General features: G+C 50.4%; 1 protein-coding gene across 1 annotated transcript in view; it reads left to right on the top strand.

The window, feature by feature from the left end:
* The window catches only part of HS6ST1 (heparan sulfate 6-O-sulfotransferase 1), a 113,507-nt gene extending 95,872 nt beyond the window's left edge, over positions 1 to 17,635 (top strand). The window contains exon 2 of the mRNA XM_088538090.1: positions 16,315 to 17,635. Within this exon, the coding sequence (XP_088394216.1) occupies positions 16,315 to 17,023 (709 nt within the window). The 3' untranslated portion in view covers positions 17,024 to 17,635. The remainder of the gene's footprint in view (positions 1 to 16,314) is intronic.
* Positions 17,636 to 19,006: the final 1,371 nt, after the last annotated feature.

Genomic DNA, 19,006 nt, shown 5'->3' with positions numbered 1-19,006 from the left:
CCTGCTTAGGTGGCGTGTTCATGAAAATGAAATATAAATTAACTTTTTTTTTTTTTTTCTCTCTCTCCTGCTCTTCTCATCTGACCTGGACTTGTCTCTCGGTGATTGTGATATCCCTGTGTGTTCCTCCCTTCTTCCTCACCTAAAAGGTAAGACCATTGTTTCCTCAGTCACTATCAAACCTGTGTCGAGGTATAGAAATGCAGCTCGAAAGCCCCCTGGGGAAGAGGCTGGTGAGGGGGCAGAGCGATGAGCGGCCGCAGGAGTCTGCCGAGCTCAGGGGGAAGCAGCCCCAAACCACTGCTCCCCAGGGCTTGCCGCTGCCCCGGCTCACCCTGCCGCGCTCTGCTCCGGCCAGCCGCTCGCGGGGCAGACGCTCCTGCTGCACGGGTTAGACACGTGCGGCTCCTGACAGCCCGCGAGGAGCAGGAGGAGAACCGGGGAGTTCGAGCAGCGTCACGAGCAGGGAGCAGGCGACAAACCGCGCGGCCCTGCCGCCCCCTGGCCTCCACAGGGACATTGGCGGAGAGTTACGTTCCCAAACTCCTCCCGTTCATGGGGCCCGGGACGGTGCGTGGCAGTGCTGGGGCGAGCGCATCCCCGCCGAGGCCACAGGGAGTGCCGGGCGGCAGGGCCCGCGCCGCACTCGGCGCCTTCCACGCTGACGCAGCGACAGCCTCAGAGGACTCCGAGAATTTAATTAGTGGGAACGGAAAGATGTGTGTCCTCATTATGGGAAACATGTAAATTTAACCCTCCAAATGGCGCTGCGAGTGACTCGCGGCCGTGGCGGCGTGCCAGCGCCCGAGGCGGCGCGGCGGAGACGGCAAGCGTGTCACAAGGAATTAAATCAGCTGCGCAAATGCGCGGGGCTCAGCCAAGGAGGCGCTCGGCCTGCCCGGGCTGAGGGCTCGTTAGGAGCAACCACGGCAGGGGGTTCCATTAAGAACCTGCTTTGAGGCAGGATATGCATATATGAAAATATTAATTGATAGCAGGCGAGCAAAACATGGGTGACGTATGGAGGAAGCGGAGCAGGCACGAAAGGCCATAGTCCACACGGCACAACGCGCGGCCACCGGAGCAACACTCCAGCCATGTTCCGATGGGTGCTGCAAGGCCAAGAAGGAGCTGTGGGAAGGGTGCAGGTTCTGGTGAACGAGCAGGTTACACGAGGGTGGTTTATCCTGGGGACGCCGCAGGTCTCAGCAGCCGCTGTGCGAAGGGCCCAGAGCAACAGGCCGTGGGGCCGCGCTGCCCCTTGTTGGCGGGAGGAGCGATGGGCCCTGGGGCGGTGGCCAAGGGCGGCGCGTGCAGAAGGGGTTTCAAGGCTCTTTCTGAGCTGCTGCCACTGCTGAAAAGCAAAAGAAGGGGCTTTTAACCACCCTGAACGTTGCACCTGCCATGCAGTGAACGGCCCTCAAAGCATCTCGTTCCTGTGCCCTGCTGCAGGGGTTGCTGCGGCACGTTCCTGCAGTCAGCACAAGGAGCAGGGGCTGGGGGCAGCAAGGGGGGCCGTGGAGTCCTGCCCCGGCCCGGGGAGGCTGGCACGGGTCTGGCCCGTCCTGCAAACGTGCGCGTGGCAGCGGGCAGACCTGAGCAGGCCGGGCCCTGCCGGCCGGCAGCCAGAGCGCTGAGCAGCCGACAGGGAGCTTCAGCGAGGAGGCAGCAGGGTGGCTTCGGTTTACTTACTGATTTACTTGAGACTTGTTATTTTCTATTATTTATTTAATATTTATTTATTTCTATTTATTTATTTAATTTTCTATTATTTATTTAAGATAAACAGTGTCTTTCTATGCTCTCTGGGGATGGTTTTGTGTATGACCGGGTAGCTCCCTTTGGAGGCTCAGGAGTATTCTGTATCTCCACAAATACGTGCCAGATCCTGCTTCCCAGCAGGGCGACCCGTGGATCACCGCCTTTCCTGCCCCTTCCCAATGTCTCCATGCAGGGATTTCCTGTACCTCCGCCGGAAAATCTTTCTGCCTTGCTCTAGGGAGAGGCCTCTGCTGCTCAGCCACCGGTGGTGCCGAGGACAGGGCACGTGGCCGGGTCGCAGAGATGGAGAGCAGGGTGGCACTCGGTTTCCTCTGAGCTGAGCTTTCTTCTCCCACTTTCGCAGCCCAAAGGCCCGGGGCAGCTATTAGACAAGGATGTTTAACCAGATCAGAGGCCGAGATTATTCCGCTCCCAGGTCACCATGTCAAGTGCTGCTGTTTGCAACAGTGGTTTGAAGGACTGAGCTGCTCGACGGCTCCAGTTACCTAGGGACTGAGTGGGCGCGTGCTGGGGAAATGCTCGTTCGTTGGGAGCCGCGTGTGAGTTCAGAGTGGGATCTACACCCCAGCCAGGAGTGGGAGGGTTGTCAGAGTTAAAGGAGACACTGTACAGGGAAAAGCAGTTTTGAGCTGTGTTCTTACCATGATCAGCCGGGTTCAAGACTAAGTGCAAGGGGACGTAGATTTGCAGTCTGGAAGGGAAGAGCAAGTTGGCATAGACTAGTATACAGAGGGATAACTGGAAGCTAAAGCTAAACAAACTCAGCCTGGAAACTGGACACAATTCCCTGAGTTTGCACTGGATTAAGCATTGCTGTTAGTTGCAAGATTGAGATCAGATTTTTTTTTTTGAGAATACAGGCTCTATTCAAACAAAAAAAAAATAAGTCCTAGAAGCCCACTGGCCCATGTCTTACAGAGTCAGAATTGAGATGAGCAGTAGTTTTTCTGTGGCCTTATCTTCTGTGAACGAGCATGAAATGAAGAAGTGCCTGGTTCCACTGAGCTTTGGGGAGGAAATGAAAATCTGCCACTTGGCACCGTGGCACTGCCTTGGAGAGAGATCCGCCCTGGCTTCCGCCGCAGAAGGAGCTTTGGGAAACATCCTTCCTGCCCACAAACACAATGTGAAAATGCAGTGAACCGTTGGCTACCTCCAGGCTGCTGCATGTGCTTGGATTTAGCAGCGTCTGGAGGAATAAGAGTTTGGAGCCCCATTTTCTTATCTACTCTGGGTGTACTCTGAAAAGGGGAAACTGAATGTTTTGCTATAGAGACATAAGTAAACTAGCTAGTTTAGTAAACATTAGTATTGAAACATAAATAGACTACTTAACGTAAGAAAATGCTTGAAATAGTGATACCTCCTCACCCACATGACATAAGAAAGCAAAGTTGCACCTGGTTTTCTCCATGGGCTGATCTCAGCAAGAAGCAATGATTCGATGGCAGCATTTTCAAAAGCACTTGAGTAATCTTGGGGCCAAAGCTCCCAAGGAAATGGTTTCGGCTCCTGTTTCTTGTAGGTGCTTTGAACGTCTTGCTGTAGTGCTTAGAAATGCAGGCGGGCTCTCCGTTCAGCAGTGGGGAAGCTGCTGCACTACCAGAGCAGTTAGAGCAGTGGTCCCGGGCCGACTCCGTTAACGGGGCGTGGGGGAGAGTCCACTGCACCAGAAACAGCTTCCTTTCCTGTTAGCCAAACCCCCCAGCCGAAATCCCATTTCCTACGTGTGCTCCATCTCCTCTCCAAGATGTACTGCGTCTCTGCAGCAGCGGAGCAGTTTCCAACACAAGGGAAAATGGGCTGCCCGAAATGAGCTCCCAGTTACTGTGTTCCCTGGCTCCATTTGTTGTGCAGCTCACAAGGCACATAGATATTGCTAAATCAGAAAGTCTTCCGTGTTAATTTTTTCTCTTCATTACTTAGGAGTCAGGATTTCTGGTTTTGATTTTAGTACCTCAAAGGAAGGGGAATGAATTGTGCTTGACACTAATTACATCCTTCCGCCTGTTTATTATTATTAGAATAAGCAAGCTACTGGTCTGGGGGAGAGAAAAGTGCACAAGGTGTCTGAGGTCTCTATTTCCTTTTCCTTTGGCAAACTCCCAGTAATTCAGCTGCCTCGTTTGCTGCTGGAAACCTGCTATGGGGAGTGCTTGCACCTGAGAGAATGAACCAGCAAGCTGCAAGGAGGGTGAGAGGAGGAGAAGGGGGAAGTTGGGTTTGTCTGCCTGGTAGTTTTGGGGGGTTGGTTTTTGGCAGACAGAGTCCCTGTTAGATGTAGATGTAGACTGAGAGACTTTTAACTTATCCTGAGGTCGGACAGCGCTGTGAGGGACTTGCTGCCTTCCTACCTGAGCATACAGGTAAATGAGGACCTTAATGTACATTTTGAGCTGTTCGTATGTACAGTACAGAGTACAGAGACTTCAGCTGACATTTAGAAACGCTATCAGTATTGGCACAGTGGTTCTGGAAAGCTCTATTTCCTCACAAACCGCTTGTGTTTCCAGACACCTATTCTTAGTTTCACGTCTCATTTGTAATTAGTGTTTGCTCACATTTAAAAATACCTGTATGTAACATTAGCAGCCATGCGTGGTCTGGTGAGGTGGCAGCTGGGACTCATATGCCAGCCTGACAGACCCAGGCTGGCTCCTGCTCATCAGCCCTGGGCGTCCGGGCGAGTTGTGCGGAGTCTGAAGATAAATTATTGCCCTTACGTCCTCTGTGCAGACTCCTCACGTGCCCCTGTGACTCACCCAGGACTGCTTCGGACACAGTTTGGCTCTGAACGCGAGGTAATCGACAGTCATCGTGTTTAGAGGACACAAGGCAAAGCTGAATTCAACTTATAGTCTTGCAGTTATGGTGCCAGGAGTGTCACTGGTTGCAAAAACATGTTGAAAATACCCACTTTCCAACTGCACTTGGAGAATGGATGTGGCTAGCCATAAATTAATGTATTTCCTAGTCCTTTTCCAGAGAACTGCAGATCAGAAGCGCAAATCAGAAGAGGCTGCTGCAGGAATACTGTCTGCTTTGGAGCCTGTTAACCCTCTCTTTTCCTTTAAATTAACATGATTCCCCCTTGCCTGGCAGTCCCAGTTGCTTCAGTCTTTCCCAGTCACTTTGTAGCTTTGTCCACTGCACCCAGGTGCCCCTTAGGGTCATCCAGAATTTATATGATAGGAAAGAAATGGTCAGCAAAGAGAGAGCAAAAAGACAAAGTAAGAAATGAGATTCTGGGAGGAGGGAGTGAGGGGATATTAGTTTTTAACAGCTTCTAGAAGTCTTAAAATAGGCTAGAGCTGGGCCACAACTAGCAGAAGCGAAGGCTGCTTGCGGAGGAGCGGAGGCACCGCTGCGGTGGGAGCTGCTTTGGCAGGGACTGTCTCCCACAGCTCTAGTGCAGTGACTGGAGCAAGCGACCGGCAGTGGAAGGAGGCTGCGCTCCGCTGCTGGGGCCCTCCGAGCTCAGTGCATTCGCTGAGGTCACTTCATTGCAGTGGAATTTTTCCGCTGCTCTGCTGGTTTGTCAGGGCCCTGAGACAAATTTTCTGGGTGCATCGATCTGGCAATTCATAAATCTTTCAGCTTTTACAGCCTGAAGGCACAAGCAGCACAGGACCCACACGTGGACAGGAGGGAGCTCTGGGTCAGTGGGTACCCCCTGGGTGCCCTGAAGACTGAGGTTTTCATGGCAGAGCCGTGAAACTTTCCACTAAAGCTTTTAATTTCTACCTTCTAGTTTCTTGGTGAATGAGCCAGGGGGAAGTACTTCGCTGTCTTGGCTGGCCATCGAGCAAGTGAGAATCCCCACGGTTCTGCTGAAGGGCTGGAGCTCCCCCAGACCTCAGGGGGCCACCTGGGCGCAGTGGCTGGCATGGGGATAGTGGCACCAGAACATAAATGTGTGACAGGAGCAGTGCTTAGTGCTGGCAACCACCTTCCTCACACGCTGTCCTTCCAAAGGCAGTGGGTGCGGGCTGTGGCTGTGTGTGTTTTTGGCAGTCCCTTGTGTCCAGATCCAGCTGCCGGTGGCATCGTGCTGCTCCCTGCCTGCGGCACAGCCAGCCTGGCATCCACTGCACCCCAGAGGATCCTCTGAAAAGCTCTCACTCCTCATCTGGGAGGAGAATGCAGCTCTTCTAGTGAGACCCGGGATTTTAAAAGAGCAAATGTCCCATTTTTACCACTTCCTACCTTCACAACCTTAGTAGCCAGGTTGACCTCACAGTGAACTCAATGCTGATATGCTCAATATTCTAAATAATTTTGCAAATTTAATCTAACAAATTAAATCAAATTTATATTTAACTCAGCCTAGCTCATTGCAAGCTTTTCTTCTTGCCCTCCCCAGGCTGCCAGTTGGATCATTTTCTCCCAGAGTATTTTGCTTTGCTTTTGGTTTGGGTTACAGTTATCGTTTTCCTGCCACTGTATCCTTGTTCACTGGAGTGAACAAGCTGCCGAGTCGTGGAGCAGGCTTCCTCCGGCCTCTGCAGGGGCTCTCACCTCCAAATCCCGGGGTAGCTGTAATATACGGACAGGCGAGTGCCTGCCCTCGCCCAGGGATCGCTCTGAAGCTGTGATTTTAATGCATGAAGTATTCTTGACTTTCAAGGTTTTGTCAATGAGAGTCACCTCCTTTATATGGCTTTTAAAACAGAATAAAAGAAACTTCTCTGATCCTTCGATTGCAAAGGAGAAATGAGGTTCACTCAGTGCCCAGAGATCTAAATCTCCACGGATTTCCCTGGCAGGAACAGGGCAGGCTCGGGTCGGAGGCTCACATGGCCGGAGCCCCGTCCTGCTGCCCGGCCCCCTCGAGGCGCTGCTGGAGCAGGGCTGCCGGCGTCGGTGCTCGCGCGGTGCCCTGGGCTGGGCCACAGCAGCCGCGTGAGGTGGAGAGGCTTCCCTGGGCCAGCAGGAATCTGTCTCCCCTGTCCCCACCCAAAGAAGAGCACCTCAGCGAGCTTTGCAGCTGGGCCCCTTCCAGGTCGAAGGGGTTCGCACACCAGCTCTCAATGTTACGTATGTGGCCTGTTGTGAAGGAAGGTGTCTCTCCCGGGCAGCTGAGCTGTGCTTTGAGGGACCGAGGAGACCAAACCCAGCTGGGGCATTTGCCAGAGAAAGATTTGAGAGGGACAGGCTATGTCAGACCCAACAATGACCAGGAACAACCTATTATCTTTAATTAAGTCTCTTCCTGCCCAGGCGCGGGGAGATAGGTCCCATAGCGGCGATGGCGAGGAAGTCAGTCAGCGCGGAGCTGCGTTAACTCAGCGCCCGCTGGGACAGCAGCGCTGCCGTGTGTGCCCACAGAGTGGGGCGGCCGGCCTGCCCTGTGGCGCCTGGAACTGCAGGGGAGCTGCGTGCGCCACGTGTGCCCGCAGAGCGGGGAGGCCGGGCTGCCCCGTGGCGCTTCGAACAGCCGGTGAGCTGCGTGTGCCGCGTGTGCCCACAGAGTGGGGCGGTCGGGCTGCCCCGTGGCGCTTCGGACAGCCATGGAGCTGCGTGCGCCACGTGTGCCCGCAGAGCGGGGAGGCCGGCCTGCCCCGCGGCGCCTCAGCAGCCGCCAAGCCGCTCCTCCCTGCTGAGGACATCACTGTGAGGTTTGAGCCCAGCCTCAGGGAACAGCTCAGGCGGGGAGAGCTCCTGCTGGGCGCGGATGCACCCGCGGAGGGGAGGCCTCCTTTTGCCCTTGCCTGCCTTTTATACAAGGGAGTAACGGGCTCCTTCGCAAGGCAGAAGGCCCCACCACTTAGGTTTCCACAGTGCATTTTCTCCCCCAAACAATGTTTGCTGCCCCTAGAGCCTAATTATCACCTAAGAGATGTTAACAGCCCGATCACTGAAGCTTCCAAAAGGTTTTGATCAAATACAAGCAAGATGTAGTTTGTATTTTGCTGCCCTGTACTGCAGGAGCAGCTGGTCTCCTGAGGTAGCCGAGTGTGGACTAAGTTAATGAATTTAAATATGCTTCTGTTAGATCTTTTAATCATGAATGTAATTGCATCTGGTAGTCTTTTTAATTTTTAAACATAGAGTATGTGATTAGGTTTCTTTTCTTTTTCTTTTTCTTTTTTTTTATTTCGTGCTGCTGTTCCTGCCTCTGGGGAATTCTCCCGTAGGAGACCTTGTCTTCCCGGATTGAACACTGCAGATCTTTCCTGTGCTGATTCTTTCAGTATTAATTTTCCATATTAGCGATGCCCTCTTGTCCCTCTCAACTGCAGCTCCTTCCTCTGCCTTTGCCGTGCATGGCGCCAGGCCTCGATTTCCCTGAGAATCTCTGTGTTTTAGGCCAAAGCACCTTGCTGCTCCGGCGCAGGGAGGCCAACTGTGTTTGCGTACATAGCCCTGGTGCCTCGTACGCGAGTGTGGGCATACCAAGGTTGGCAGCATGTCGTGGAAGGCGAGGCATTGACACGGGGAAAGGGGAGCCTTTACGGTGCCGAGCACGGATTTTTCTCCCAGCTAATCCCGGTGTCTGCAGCTGCTGTCTGGCTCCTGAAGGGCAGGGAACAACGAACTTCCGAACATCTCTAACCGTTGCATTAAGTAGCGTGGTTTATTGCCGAATCATGGATGGCAATGGCTGGATTACCAAACCGTAAAATCAGGCAGAGGCATCCTGGTGATATTCTAAACCATGGGAGAGCGGCTCATGCAAAAAGGAGTCAGTGATTAATTGCACCAACTGGTAACGCATCCGTCCCCAGTCACTTTTATTTATCATTATTTTGAAAAGATTCTAAACGTTCATAAAAAAAAATTAAAAAAAGAAATCTGTGTTAATCATAAAGTTTTGTCTCAATGAAAACTGTGGGTCATGCACTGTGGTTTCTGATGACAGGGAAGCAGAAAAAAGAATTTCAGATGGACAAGCTTCAGAAATGAGATGAACAATTTGCCTTCACTCAATCATCTATGAGCAAATGAAGGAAGCTTTTTCTTCCTTACTCTGAACTCTATTCCCTTGAAAGAGTCACACATTATCTGTAGTTTTAAATCACTGCTACCCGGGATTTTGAATGCTTAGCAAGTCATCCATTTCCAAGGCATTAGCAACACAGACAGGATTTATTTCAATCTGTGCAGTTGATTCTTTGATCTGGGCCTTGCTTAAGTGCATTCCAGTGCAATTAATTAGAAAAGCAGCATTTGGCAGTGGCAACTCCAAGTGATCTTAAATGTGACTGGTGCTGCCCTGAGGATTGTGCGTTTGTGGCATGCCAGCCCCGCTCTTGCCGAGCGAGGGGAAGCGGCTCCTCGCGGGGCAGCAGCCGCGTGGGAGCCTCTCCCTGCACGAATCCCTCGGGAAGCGGCCGGCCGCTCTCCCTTGCAGCCGCGCGCTGCCAGCACTTTGCTCCGGGGCCGGCAGTGTCCCCTGGCCTCATAGCGCCCACGAGGCAGCGCTTGCTGAACGGGGCTTTGGCAGCAGCGCCCCGCGCAGCTGGTGACGCGGCCATGCTGCTCCTCGCGCTTCCCTGCCTGCGAGCGCCATGCCGGGGCACAGCGCAGCTGCCTGAAGGCTCTGCCCTTCGCTCGTGTGCCCGGGACGTGGCCATCCAGTTTCAGGGCTCGCTGCATCTCCACTCTGTTTCCTGAGACTTCCCCCTCCCGTCACTATGGGTTGTTGCCCGTCTGTCCACCCGTGCCCAGCTGCGCTTCCCTTCCGGATGGGGCAGGCAGTGGCACTGCCAGGGACCGTGGTGCCCGGCCTAGTGAGCAGCACCTGCTCCCCTGGCTCCTCCCGCTCCTTCCCTGGTGGTTGCTTTATAACGGGGTGTGTGTGCCGCGAGGAGACATCCCTGCTGCTGTTGTGTGGCTACCCTGGGCTCGAATCTTCAGCCTCACCAGTGGAACTCATCCAAGTCCAGCGCAGCGGCTCTTCCAGAGAAAGTGTCCCTGAATGGGGCAAAGGTGCCTCTGCTGCCTTTGCACTGTTCCAGATTGCTTCTGTTTTTCTTTTATTCTATGTGGCAACATCGCAAACTGTCTTTCTTCTGTGTCTTGACACGTGCAGAAACCCTTTACTGTTAAAATATGCGCCTGTTTTGTCCCGTGTCGCTGCCTTGCCATCTGGGCAGGCCACGTCTCTGCCATCCTTGCTCTGCACAGAGACAGCGCAGGAGGTTTCCACAAAGTGCTGCTTTCCATGGGGTCCAGCCCCAGCCTCCTGGCCGGCCGCTCCCTGCGGGACAGCGCTTTCCTCTGTGGATGGAGCTTTCTCTTTAACAATCTGCTACAGGGCAAGAAGTGCCATCGTGTGCTACCCACCCGGTACAGACTGAGCTCCAGCGGGAGGGGAAATTTCAATGTCTCATTACAGATGCCTCATTAGTCTTCTTCAGGGGTTGATTCATTTCTTGCTTGTTCTTAATATGTCTGGCATACAGGAAGGGAATCCAAAAATGAATGGCTATGTACCCTTGTAACAAATTCTTTTATACTCAACAGGGCTGCAATTTCCCAGAAATGCTAATATCTTTTATTGTGTCACGCAACGTTCAGCAAAAGCACGAGTCTGCTGCGGAGCCACTAAGTGAAGGCAGTGAAAAACACTTTGACGGAGAAAGGCGGCATTTTTCATACTAAAAGCTCCTGTGTTGATGACAGGGAGGGTAATAACAAAAGCAGAGGGATGCGGAGGAGAGGCCGAGCGCCTGGCCGGGGCGCTCAGGCCGCCTTCGGGTGTGCTATTGATGAGGTGGTTTACCGAGGTCACCCAGGAATCACAACAAACCTCCCGAGACGCGGGGAGCTCATAAATCAGGGCCGCTTGATTTGTAGCTGCTGCCACGTCTGGTGCCGTGCCGCGGGGGAGGACAGCGGCGGCGCTTCCACAGCGCCCGAGACCGGGAAGGGTATCGTGGCCAAGCCGAGCCCTTGTTTATAAATGATGCAAGCAACATAAGCTTTTAATGGGTCCTCAAGGAGGCCAAGGCTCCAGAGGGCTTTGCCTTCCTCTTCGGCCCCCGTCTGCTTCCCTCACCCTGACCCCTCACTTCTTTTATTTTTTCTTCAAGCCTTTGGCCAATTTTCATCGCATCTGTCACTTTGATAAATGAGCTGGCAGCTCCCTCCTAAAGCTTGTAACAAGCTGTGTATCTTTTTTTAGATAACTTGTTTGCTAGAAACAGTGCAATGGGGAAGTCTTGTGCTCACACAGCAGCTCAGTTTTCGTGAAGAGTGAGATGTGGTTAAAACTACCAGTCTGTGTCTATTCTGCTAATTGGATATAAAGTAGTCAGGAGGCTCCAGGATGTGTTTCCTGCACGAATGCCTCTTTGTGCCCTGCTAACAAACTGGAGAGTTTTGTTCTATTCCCACTCCTGCAGCAGTCCCAAACAGGGAACTCTCCGCAGCCTCTGAGCACCAGCGATCCCTGGATGTGCAGGACAGGCCTTGTGAAGTCGGAGCCTGGGAAGCAGCCCCGAGCAGAGCAGCTGGAGGATAAGCAGGGCCCCTGCTCGCTGTGTGTCCCAACCTCCTACCTTTTAGCACAGAAAGGTGCCCAGAGCAGAGGCCATCAGGCAAAACAAACACAGCCACGCAGGACACACGCTGTTACCCACGCAGGTAGTGACGGGCTGCACAGCCAGCTCCCTGTGCTGGAAAAGAGCATAGTTAAAGTCCGTGTTTACACACTCGGAGCACTTGGCTTTTCTGCTCAGCTCCCTGGCTCTTGCTGGTTTGTGCGGCAACATTTATTTAAACATAGGGGACAGAAGAGGCTTGTTTGTTTGCGGATTTTTAGGTATTTTCTTTTTGTATGACTTCTTAAGGGCTGCAGTTTATTGTGTGTGAAATGCAGGAAGAATCTAAATGAACACCAGATGAGAGGAAATAGGCTGAGGAAAATGAGGGCTATTTGCTACCAAAGGAAGTAATCATTGTACATATATTAAATTCCAGTCTTTAACTGAGAGTGTGTATTGTTATGCAGGAAATCTGGCTGTAGAATACAAATGGGAGTAGGTGGAGACTTCCCAATCTGGGCTCCAAAATGGAAAGTGGGGATTTTGTGTACTCGGGGTGTGCAGGCTGTGGCAGCTTGCACTGAATCAGCTGCTCCCCTGGCCAGAGAGAGGTTCTTAACTGAAACCTTCCCTGCAGCCACGGACAGTTACTGTGGCTCTGTGTGAAGGCAAATCCAGAGTTTGTACATCTGTTATCTGTACGTAACAGTCAGTAGGACTTTGTAATAACAATAGAGATGCCTGAACCTCTTTTTCTGCCACATTCTCAGCTCATCCATCATTAGAGACGCCCGCCCCACCTTTACTTACTATTTAGCTGTAGCTCATTGCTGAAACTGCTTCCTCAGGAGGCAGTGTCCATCTGCAGTGCAGACAGCAGTTCCCTTATAATCCCCTTCCCTGGCTCTGTACAGTGAGTGCTTAAATCCCGGCAGCATGGACAGAACTGCTCTTCCCCACGTTGTCCCTGCACACACTAGCCACAGGGTGGGCAACCCTATCCATGGCTGGGCTATGCAGCTTCTTTTTCCCCCCTCCCTCCCGCCAGCCAAATGGAGCACGGGTGATTGGAAGTGGCTACAATCATTTTGATGTCTGTCCGATGGAAGGCCATCAAAGTAGTCAAGAAGGACCTGTCACAGACTTTGCTTTTCATTTTCCTTTGAGGGACACGTGAAAGTTCACAACCCGTAGAAATATAATATTATCATCTGTGTGGGAGAGAAGCAGTTAGTAACAGCAGTGAGTAGGGGCTTGCACAGTCAAGTCAGCAGCTCTTAGCAGGTTTTGGAGACCAGGAGTGGGAAGTAGGGAGGGTGGACGAAATAGGAATGTAGGAGAGGATAGATGGAAAGAGATGAAGAGAGAAAATAGCACCATATTTAGAATCTGTCACATTCTCAGAATTACATTGACTGGTAATTAGCAAGAGAGAAGGGAATTTGTCTTTTAGAGGAAGAAGGGTTTCATTTCCCCCTTATTAGCTGAGGAACCTGTCTGACAAGGATTAGAGCAGGGTATTACTAAAGAGGCCTTCAGATACTCACTTGGATCTGCAAGGAGTTATTTTTCCCCAGCTCTGCTCAGTGGCAGCATTCGCAGTCTGGCCCTGCAGAAAGTTGTACGGCAAGATGAGGGATGCACCATGGAGGTTTGAGAGTGGGGACAAGGGGCTGGGGTGGGAACGGCTGGTATTGCCCCCGACCCTCCGTACTGTGCCCATGTGAGCGCCCTGCCGTCCCCCTTTGCTCTGTGCAGCGAGCGCAGTGGCGATCCTTCCCTCACACAAAGCCGCGGTCACGTGCGCAGCGGGATGCGCCTTGGCGAGATCCTCGGGGACTGTCACCCTGCAACTGCCACGGGCCCCATGAGGCACGGCAGGGATACGGCGTTGACTCCTGTTCCAATCTGTCGTGCCGGGAGTCCCTTCAGGCCCCCGAAGGACATGCGGGAGCAGAGCCTGCAAGAGCAGTAACACCGTTCTGCAGTTTCTATGCATCGGAAGAAAAAGAAGACAGACAATTTAGTAAATAAAACATTCATCTTCTTACTTGAGCTTGTTAACCCCAGGAAGGCCAGTGAGACTTGGCACTGAGTGACCAAACGGGGGTTGTTTGGGCTTTTTATGAGGCAGCATGAGTGGAACCATCTGGGCTAGGAGAAGACCATGCTTCTGAAATGAGGAATTTAGGAGCCTTCAGGAATACTTGGAACTAAGTAGCTGTCTGGGGCACCGTGCTGAAAGGGAAGGCACTCATAGCTGTTGTGTTTCATGGGTTTATTTTATCTCTGATGACAAAAGAGAACTTACTAGTCCTGTGGTTCCTCATAAATTTCAAGCGATTGCTGACAAGTGGCACTGCCTGCGTTCCCCACCCGCGGGGTCACCGTGTTCAGAGTGGTGCTGCTGAGGGCTGATGCTTTGCATAGATATCTCACCTTTTTTTTTGAAATTAAATGTGATCTCAGGGAGATCACAGGATGGAAACCAGTTAAAATGGTCCCACGTAGGTAGGTACCTTAAGGGGTAAGTGAATGTACCCGTGGTTGTTTCCTAACATTGCATTGGCTCTTCTCAGTGGATCCTGAGGCTGCAGCCCACCAAATGATGTGCGGCTCGGTGTGCTGCAGGCTGGGGTCCTGCACCTTGAACCCTGCTGTGGAGCAGCATGGGGTCTGGCAGCACAGATTTCAGTAACCGCTGGGGCTCTCAGCTTGGCAGTTGGTTTGCACCTCAGTCCTGTTGGTTTGCACTTCGGTCCCTTTCTATGTGTTTTTTAATTTAGGAGCTTTTGGAGCAGCTTCTCAAGGTACCAGTTTCCAAAGACACATCTTGTTTCTATGCCAAGAGGCCTTTCAAGCCCTTGATAAAGAGCTGGAAAGTGCATATCAAATTCAATATAATTTCAAAAAATGTAATTTATTTTATTATCCTTTCCACTCACTAAGATCAGTCTTAGAGAGAAATCACTCATGGTAAAATATTTGCTGGTGCATCACCTCAAATAAAATAATAGCTTTTATAGTTCACGTGTGAAGAAAGAGATTCTTGCTCCTTAGCCTTGCTCCAACCCATGTCCTGTTGAAGCTGTCTCTGTTTCAATGAACCCTGCAAGCTTCACACACTATTTATTAATTACATTTAATAACAGACTCCTAAAGTACAAAGAGAGAGAAAAGATGAACTGGACTTTCACTTTCAGCAGGGAGATGAGTACCAGCTCTGCCATTTGATCATCCATTTGATTTTATGCACATTATTTAATATATGTGGTTCTTCTGTCTATAGAATGCAGGCACTAGTTCTTCTTTCTTTCCCTATCGGTACTCATGTAGACTGCAGGTTTGGACAGGAATGACCAATGTCTTTGGATGTCTGACAAATGAGTCTCTGATTTTAGGTGAAACTTCTAGATGCTTCTCTAAACCACATAAATATATGGCTTGAATGTGTTTCAGGAAAAAAAATATAACCTTTGGATTACACTGATGTAAATAAAATGTCCACTACAGTTCACAGGCCCAAAAATGTTGGTAGTGGTTACCGTCAGCATCTGTCACTTGAACATCTGGCGTTCATCATGGCTTTCCTCTTCCTTCCGCTGTCACATTTTATCTCCATCTGCTAGAGGTTTCTTAGCACTGTCTGTATAAGTGAGAGCTGCATCTCAGTCTGGGTAGTTGGATCCTTATTGCAGGCTGCAATGTATGTGATGGGAAAAGAGGTGCATTTAAGGGGGTGTTTCTCTCTGCTCCCTCCATCCTGCCCTCTCCTGTGGACACACTGGGCAGCAAAAGGGCAGAGGTGCCTTTTCTGCGGGGAAATGGTCCCAGTGTCACCCCCTGGACACAGCCTTGGCCCGGGTGTGCTACCCCCTCACAGCTAGGTGCTCCTGCACAAGGTCATGCAGGCCCAGGAGCTTCGAGCACGTTTGGATTTAATTCCCCACCTACTTCAGCAACTGAAAAATGTATTTCCTTGTCCTGGAAATATCGCGAGGCTCCGCGGTGCTAAACTATGGAGGGTGATGAAGGAGAAGGGCTGCTGGAGCGGCTGCCGCTGATGCAAGGACGTCCTGCGCCACGCTGCACGTTGTGCCTCATAGTCTTCCTTTTCTGCTCTTTTCAGTCTCATATGTGGAAGGGTTTTTTTTATTTGAATTGATCATGCGTCAGCTGAAATCAGCACAAACTATTTCTAGTTGCTGTTATCTTGTGCCTTCCCTTTCTAGGTAGAACAGTTGAATTTGCAGGGTTTGTTCTGACATTACAGCCTGTTGCTAGAAAAGGATGTCCACATCTGGAGAACTGTGTCCAGTTCTGGGCCCTACAGTACAAGAGGGATGTGGAGCTGCTGGAGAGAGTCCAGCACAGGGCTACAAGGATGATCAGGGGCCTGGAACATCTGCCCTATGAGGAGAGACTGAGGGAGCTGGGCCTGTTCAGCCTGGAGAAGAGAAGGCTGAGAGGGGACCTGAGCAGTGTCTAGAAGTACCTCAAGGGAGGCAGTGAGGAAGATGGGGCCGGCCTCTTTTCAGTGGTGGCCACTGACAGAACTAGAGGAAACGGCCGGAAACTGAAACACCAGAAGTTCCACAGGAACTTAAGGAAAAATTTCTTAACAGTGAGGGTGCCAGAGCACTGGAACAGGCTGCCCAGAGAGGTTGTGGAGTCTCCTTCTTCGGAGATCTTCAAACCCGCTTGGACGCAGTCCTGTGCCATGTGGTCTAGGTGACCCTGCGTGTGCAGGGGGGTTGGACCTAGAGGTCCCTTCCAACCTTAACCATTCTGTGATTCTATGATTCCTAGTGAAAGAGTTGTTACTTGGCATGGCTACAACAGTGGGCAATGAGAAACAGAATCATGGGCCAAATGTTGTGCAAACTACTTAACAATAGAAATTACAAGAAGAAAATAATCCAAAAGTGGACACTGCAGTGTTGATTTTCTCTTGTTCTTTGATGCCTGCTGCAGACTTCAGCCTGCCAAGTGTCTCTTGTTACTAGCAGAATAATTACTGTATTTTCTCTTCTTCTTGTAGAAAATTTTACTACATCACCCTGCTGAGAGACCCCGTATCTCGTTACCTCAGCGAATGGCGGCACGTCCAGCGAGGGGCTACGTGGAAGACATCCTTGCACATGTGTGACGGCAGGACCCCCACTCCTGAAGAGCTGCCGTCGTGCTACGAGGGCACGGACTGGTCGGGCTGCACGCTGCAGGAGTTCATGGATTGCCCATACAATTTGGCCAACAACCGCCAGGTGAGGATGTTGGCCGACTTGAGCTTGGTGGGCTGCTACAACATGTCCTTCATCCCAGAGAACAAGCGAGCGCAGATCCTGCTAGAGAGTGCAAAAAAGAACCTCAAAGACATGGCCTTCTTCGGCCTCACAGAGTTCCAGAGAAAGACTCAGTACCTCTTTGAGAGAACTTTTAACCTGAAATTCATCAGGCCCTTCATGCAGTACAACAGCACGCGGGCCGGCGGCGTGGAGGTGGATAACGACACCATCCGGCGCATCGAGGAGCTCAACGACTTGGACATGCAGCTCTATGACTATGCAAAGGACCTCTTCCAGCAGCGCTACCAGTACCGGCGGCAGCTGGAGAGGATGGAGCAGAGGATAAAGAATCGGGAAGAGAGGCTTCTTCACCGGTCCAATGAAGCGCTTCCCAAGGAAGAGACCGAAGAGCAAGGACGCTTGCCCACTGAGGACTACATGAGCCATATTATAGAGAAGTGGTAGCCTAGGCTGACTTTTATATTAACAAGATTCTAGGGGTTCCATATAAGAGATCATGGAAGTAAAATCGAAAAAAAAAAAATTATTTAAAAGCAAGTCTGTAAAACAGAAGATAGATTGCTTCCTTAAGCATAGGGTCTTTTTACTGTTTCTTACAAGACCAATGAGATTCTTAAAAAAATAAATAAATACATAAAAATAGAAAAGGGTCAACATTATAATGCAGAAGTAAAAAAATGCACAGTTACCCACTCTTAAGGCCAAATACAAAAGAACATTTCTTATCCTCCCGATTCAGACATAAGTGACAGAAGTAGGATTCTTTTTTTTTTTTTAATCTGTTTATCCCCTGAGCATAATGATATGAAAATGCATAATTAAAAAAAAAGAAAAAGGGAGGTTTTATTCTGTGGATATTTTTGGAGATGGGATGGAAATTGTACTGTTTGTATGTAAATGGTGACAGTGACTAAGTTGAAGATGTGCTATCCTGTCAGGCTGTGATCTAAGCACAAGCTAGTTGCTCAGTTTCAGCTGGCAGCCACTGCCAGAAAAATAGAGCATCATAAAAATAAAAGAAGAAAAACATCAGAGGATAAGAAACATTAAAGCAAATTGACTGTGGCCTGGGAGATGCACTTAGCACAGTGGTTTTGATACACTGCACTGGTATCACATATACATATGCAACTTCACCATAAAAATAATCGGGAATTCAGGCACCAAACTCTGCAGATCTGTTTCAAAGGCAGGTCCCCAAACAAGTAGAAGCCAACCCGACTCCGCACAGGCTCAGCCGTGCCATTCATCACCCCGCACAGCTGCAGCTCCTGCCTTCATCCGTATAATGCGTTAACACGACATGCAAACCCTAACCCACATATTCAAAAAGGGAGAGCAAGATAAGTAGCACTAGTCCCCATACACTTGCAGGACCAATTCCAGGAAGACCCTGCAACTGCTCAGTCAGCAACAGCAACATGATGAAGGGGTGGTTCTGTTTTGTTCATTGCTATATAAAATACATAACTACAACAAACATATGTATGTACCCATATCTGCATTTTTAAAGTAAGTTTTACTCGTTCTTATCAGAAATAATGGGTATCAGCCTAGTTCCAGTGAAGTCAGCAGAACTGATTTCAGTGGAAACAGGATGGGGCTCTATTCCAGAGCTGTAAAAATTTCTGCCTATGGGTCTGAATAAATCATGAGACTGTGATCGTTGTCTTTCGGCAGCATGCCTGTTCTGCAGCTCTTACTCTAGATGAACAAGCTGAGTTCATAAAACTGGAGAAGGGAATCATGGAAAATGCTTTCTTAGTCTCAGATCACTTTCACAGCAGACCTCTCCTTTTTAATGCCATTTTTAGGGACTCAAATAATTTTAATCCTCCAGTGTGGTGACAGGTTCTGTTTACTGACTTTTGAGGCACAGAACAGCAAGGCCTTCTCTAACTCCTCTTCCCACTCACCAAATTAAAGCACAGCTTATTTTCGTGCTGTTGCAAGCAGTTCTTTGTCCAGCTGGAAGCATGGAAACGAAGCAGTTTGCCTGCTTCGTGTCTCTCCCCATTCCTACTCAGCTTCTAAGGCCCGATCCAGCTATTGTTTAGGGTAAAGTATGAATCAAATGGAATATGAATTGATTTTCAAAGGCCGTGTTAACTGTAGATCAAAAATGGCATTGAAGTCGCAGGACGAGAGGCAGAGATGATACATTCAGCTCCAGCAGTCATTTCTGTAGAGCCTCTTTCTCATCACACAAATCTGCTCAAGTGCTGCTTGTTCTGTGTTTTAATTCTCTCTCTTCCTCTCTACACTGTTTCCAGCAGCTGCAAACTGAGACCCAAGTTTAGCAAAAGAGCTGGCTGCTTCCTCTATACACATCCCAGGGGCACACCTTGCATTTGGAGATGCTCTCCAAAAGGGTGAAGATGGCAGAAAACTTCAGATCTGAAAATACACACAGTCCAGTAAGTTAAA

Source organism: Tinamus guttatus, unplaced genomic scaffold (genome assembly GCF_059628265.1).
Source record: "Tinamus guttatus ecotype Peru unplaced genomic scaffold, ASM5962826v1 Tinamus_guttatus_pri_ptg000927l, whole genome shotgun sequence".
NCBI lineage: Eukaryota > Metazoa > Chordata > Aves > Tinamiformes > Tinamidae > Tinamus > Tinamus guttatus.
The sequence above is the reverse complement of the archived record's forward strand: the minus strand, read 5'-3'. Positions and strand labels throughout refer to the sequence as shown.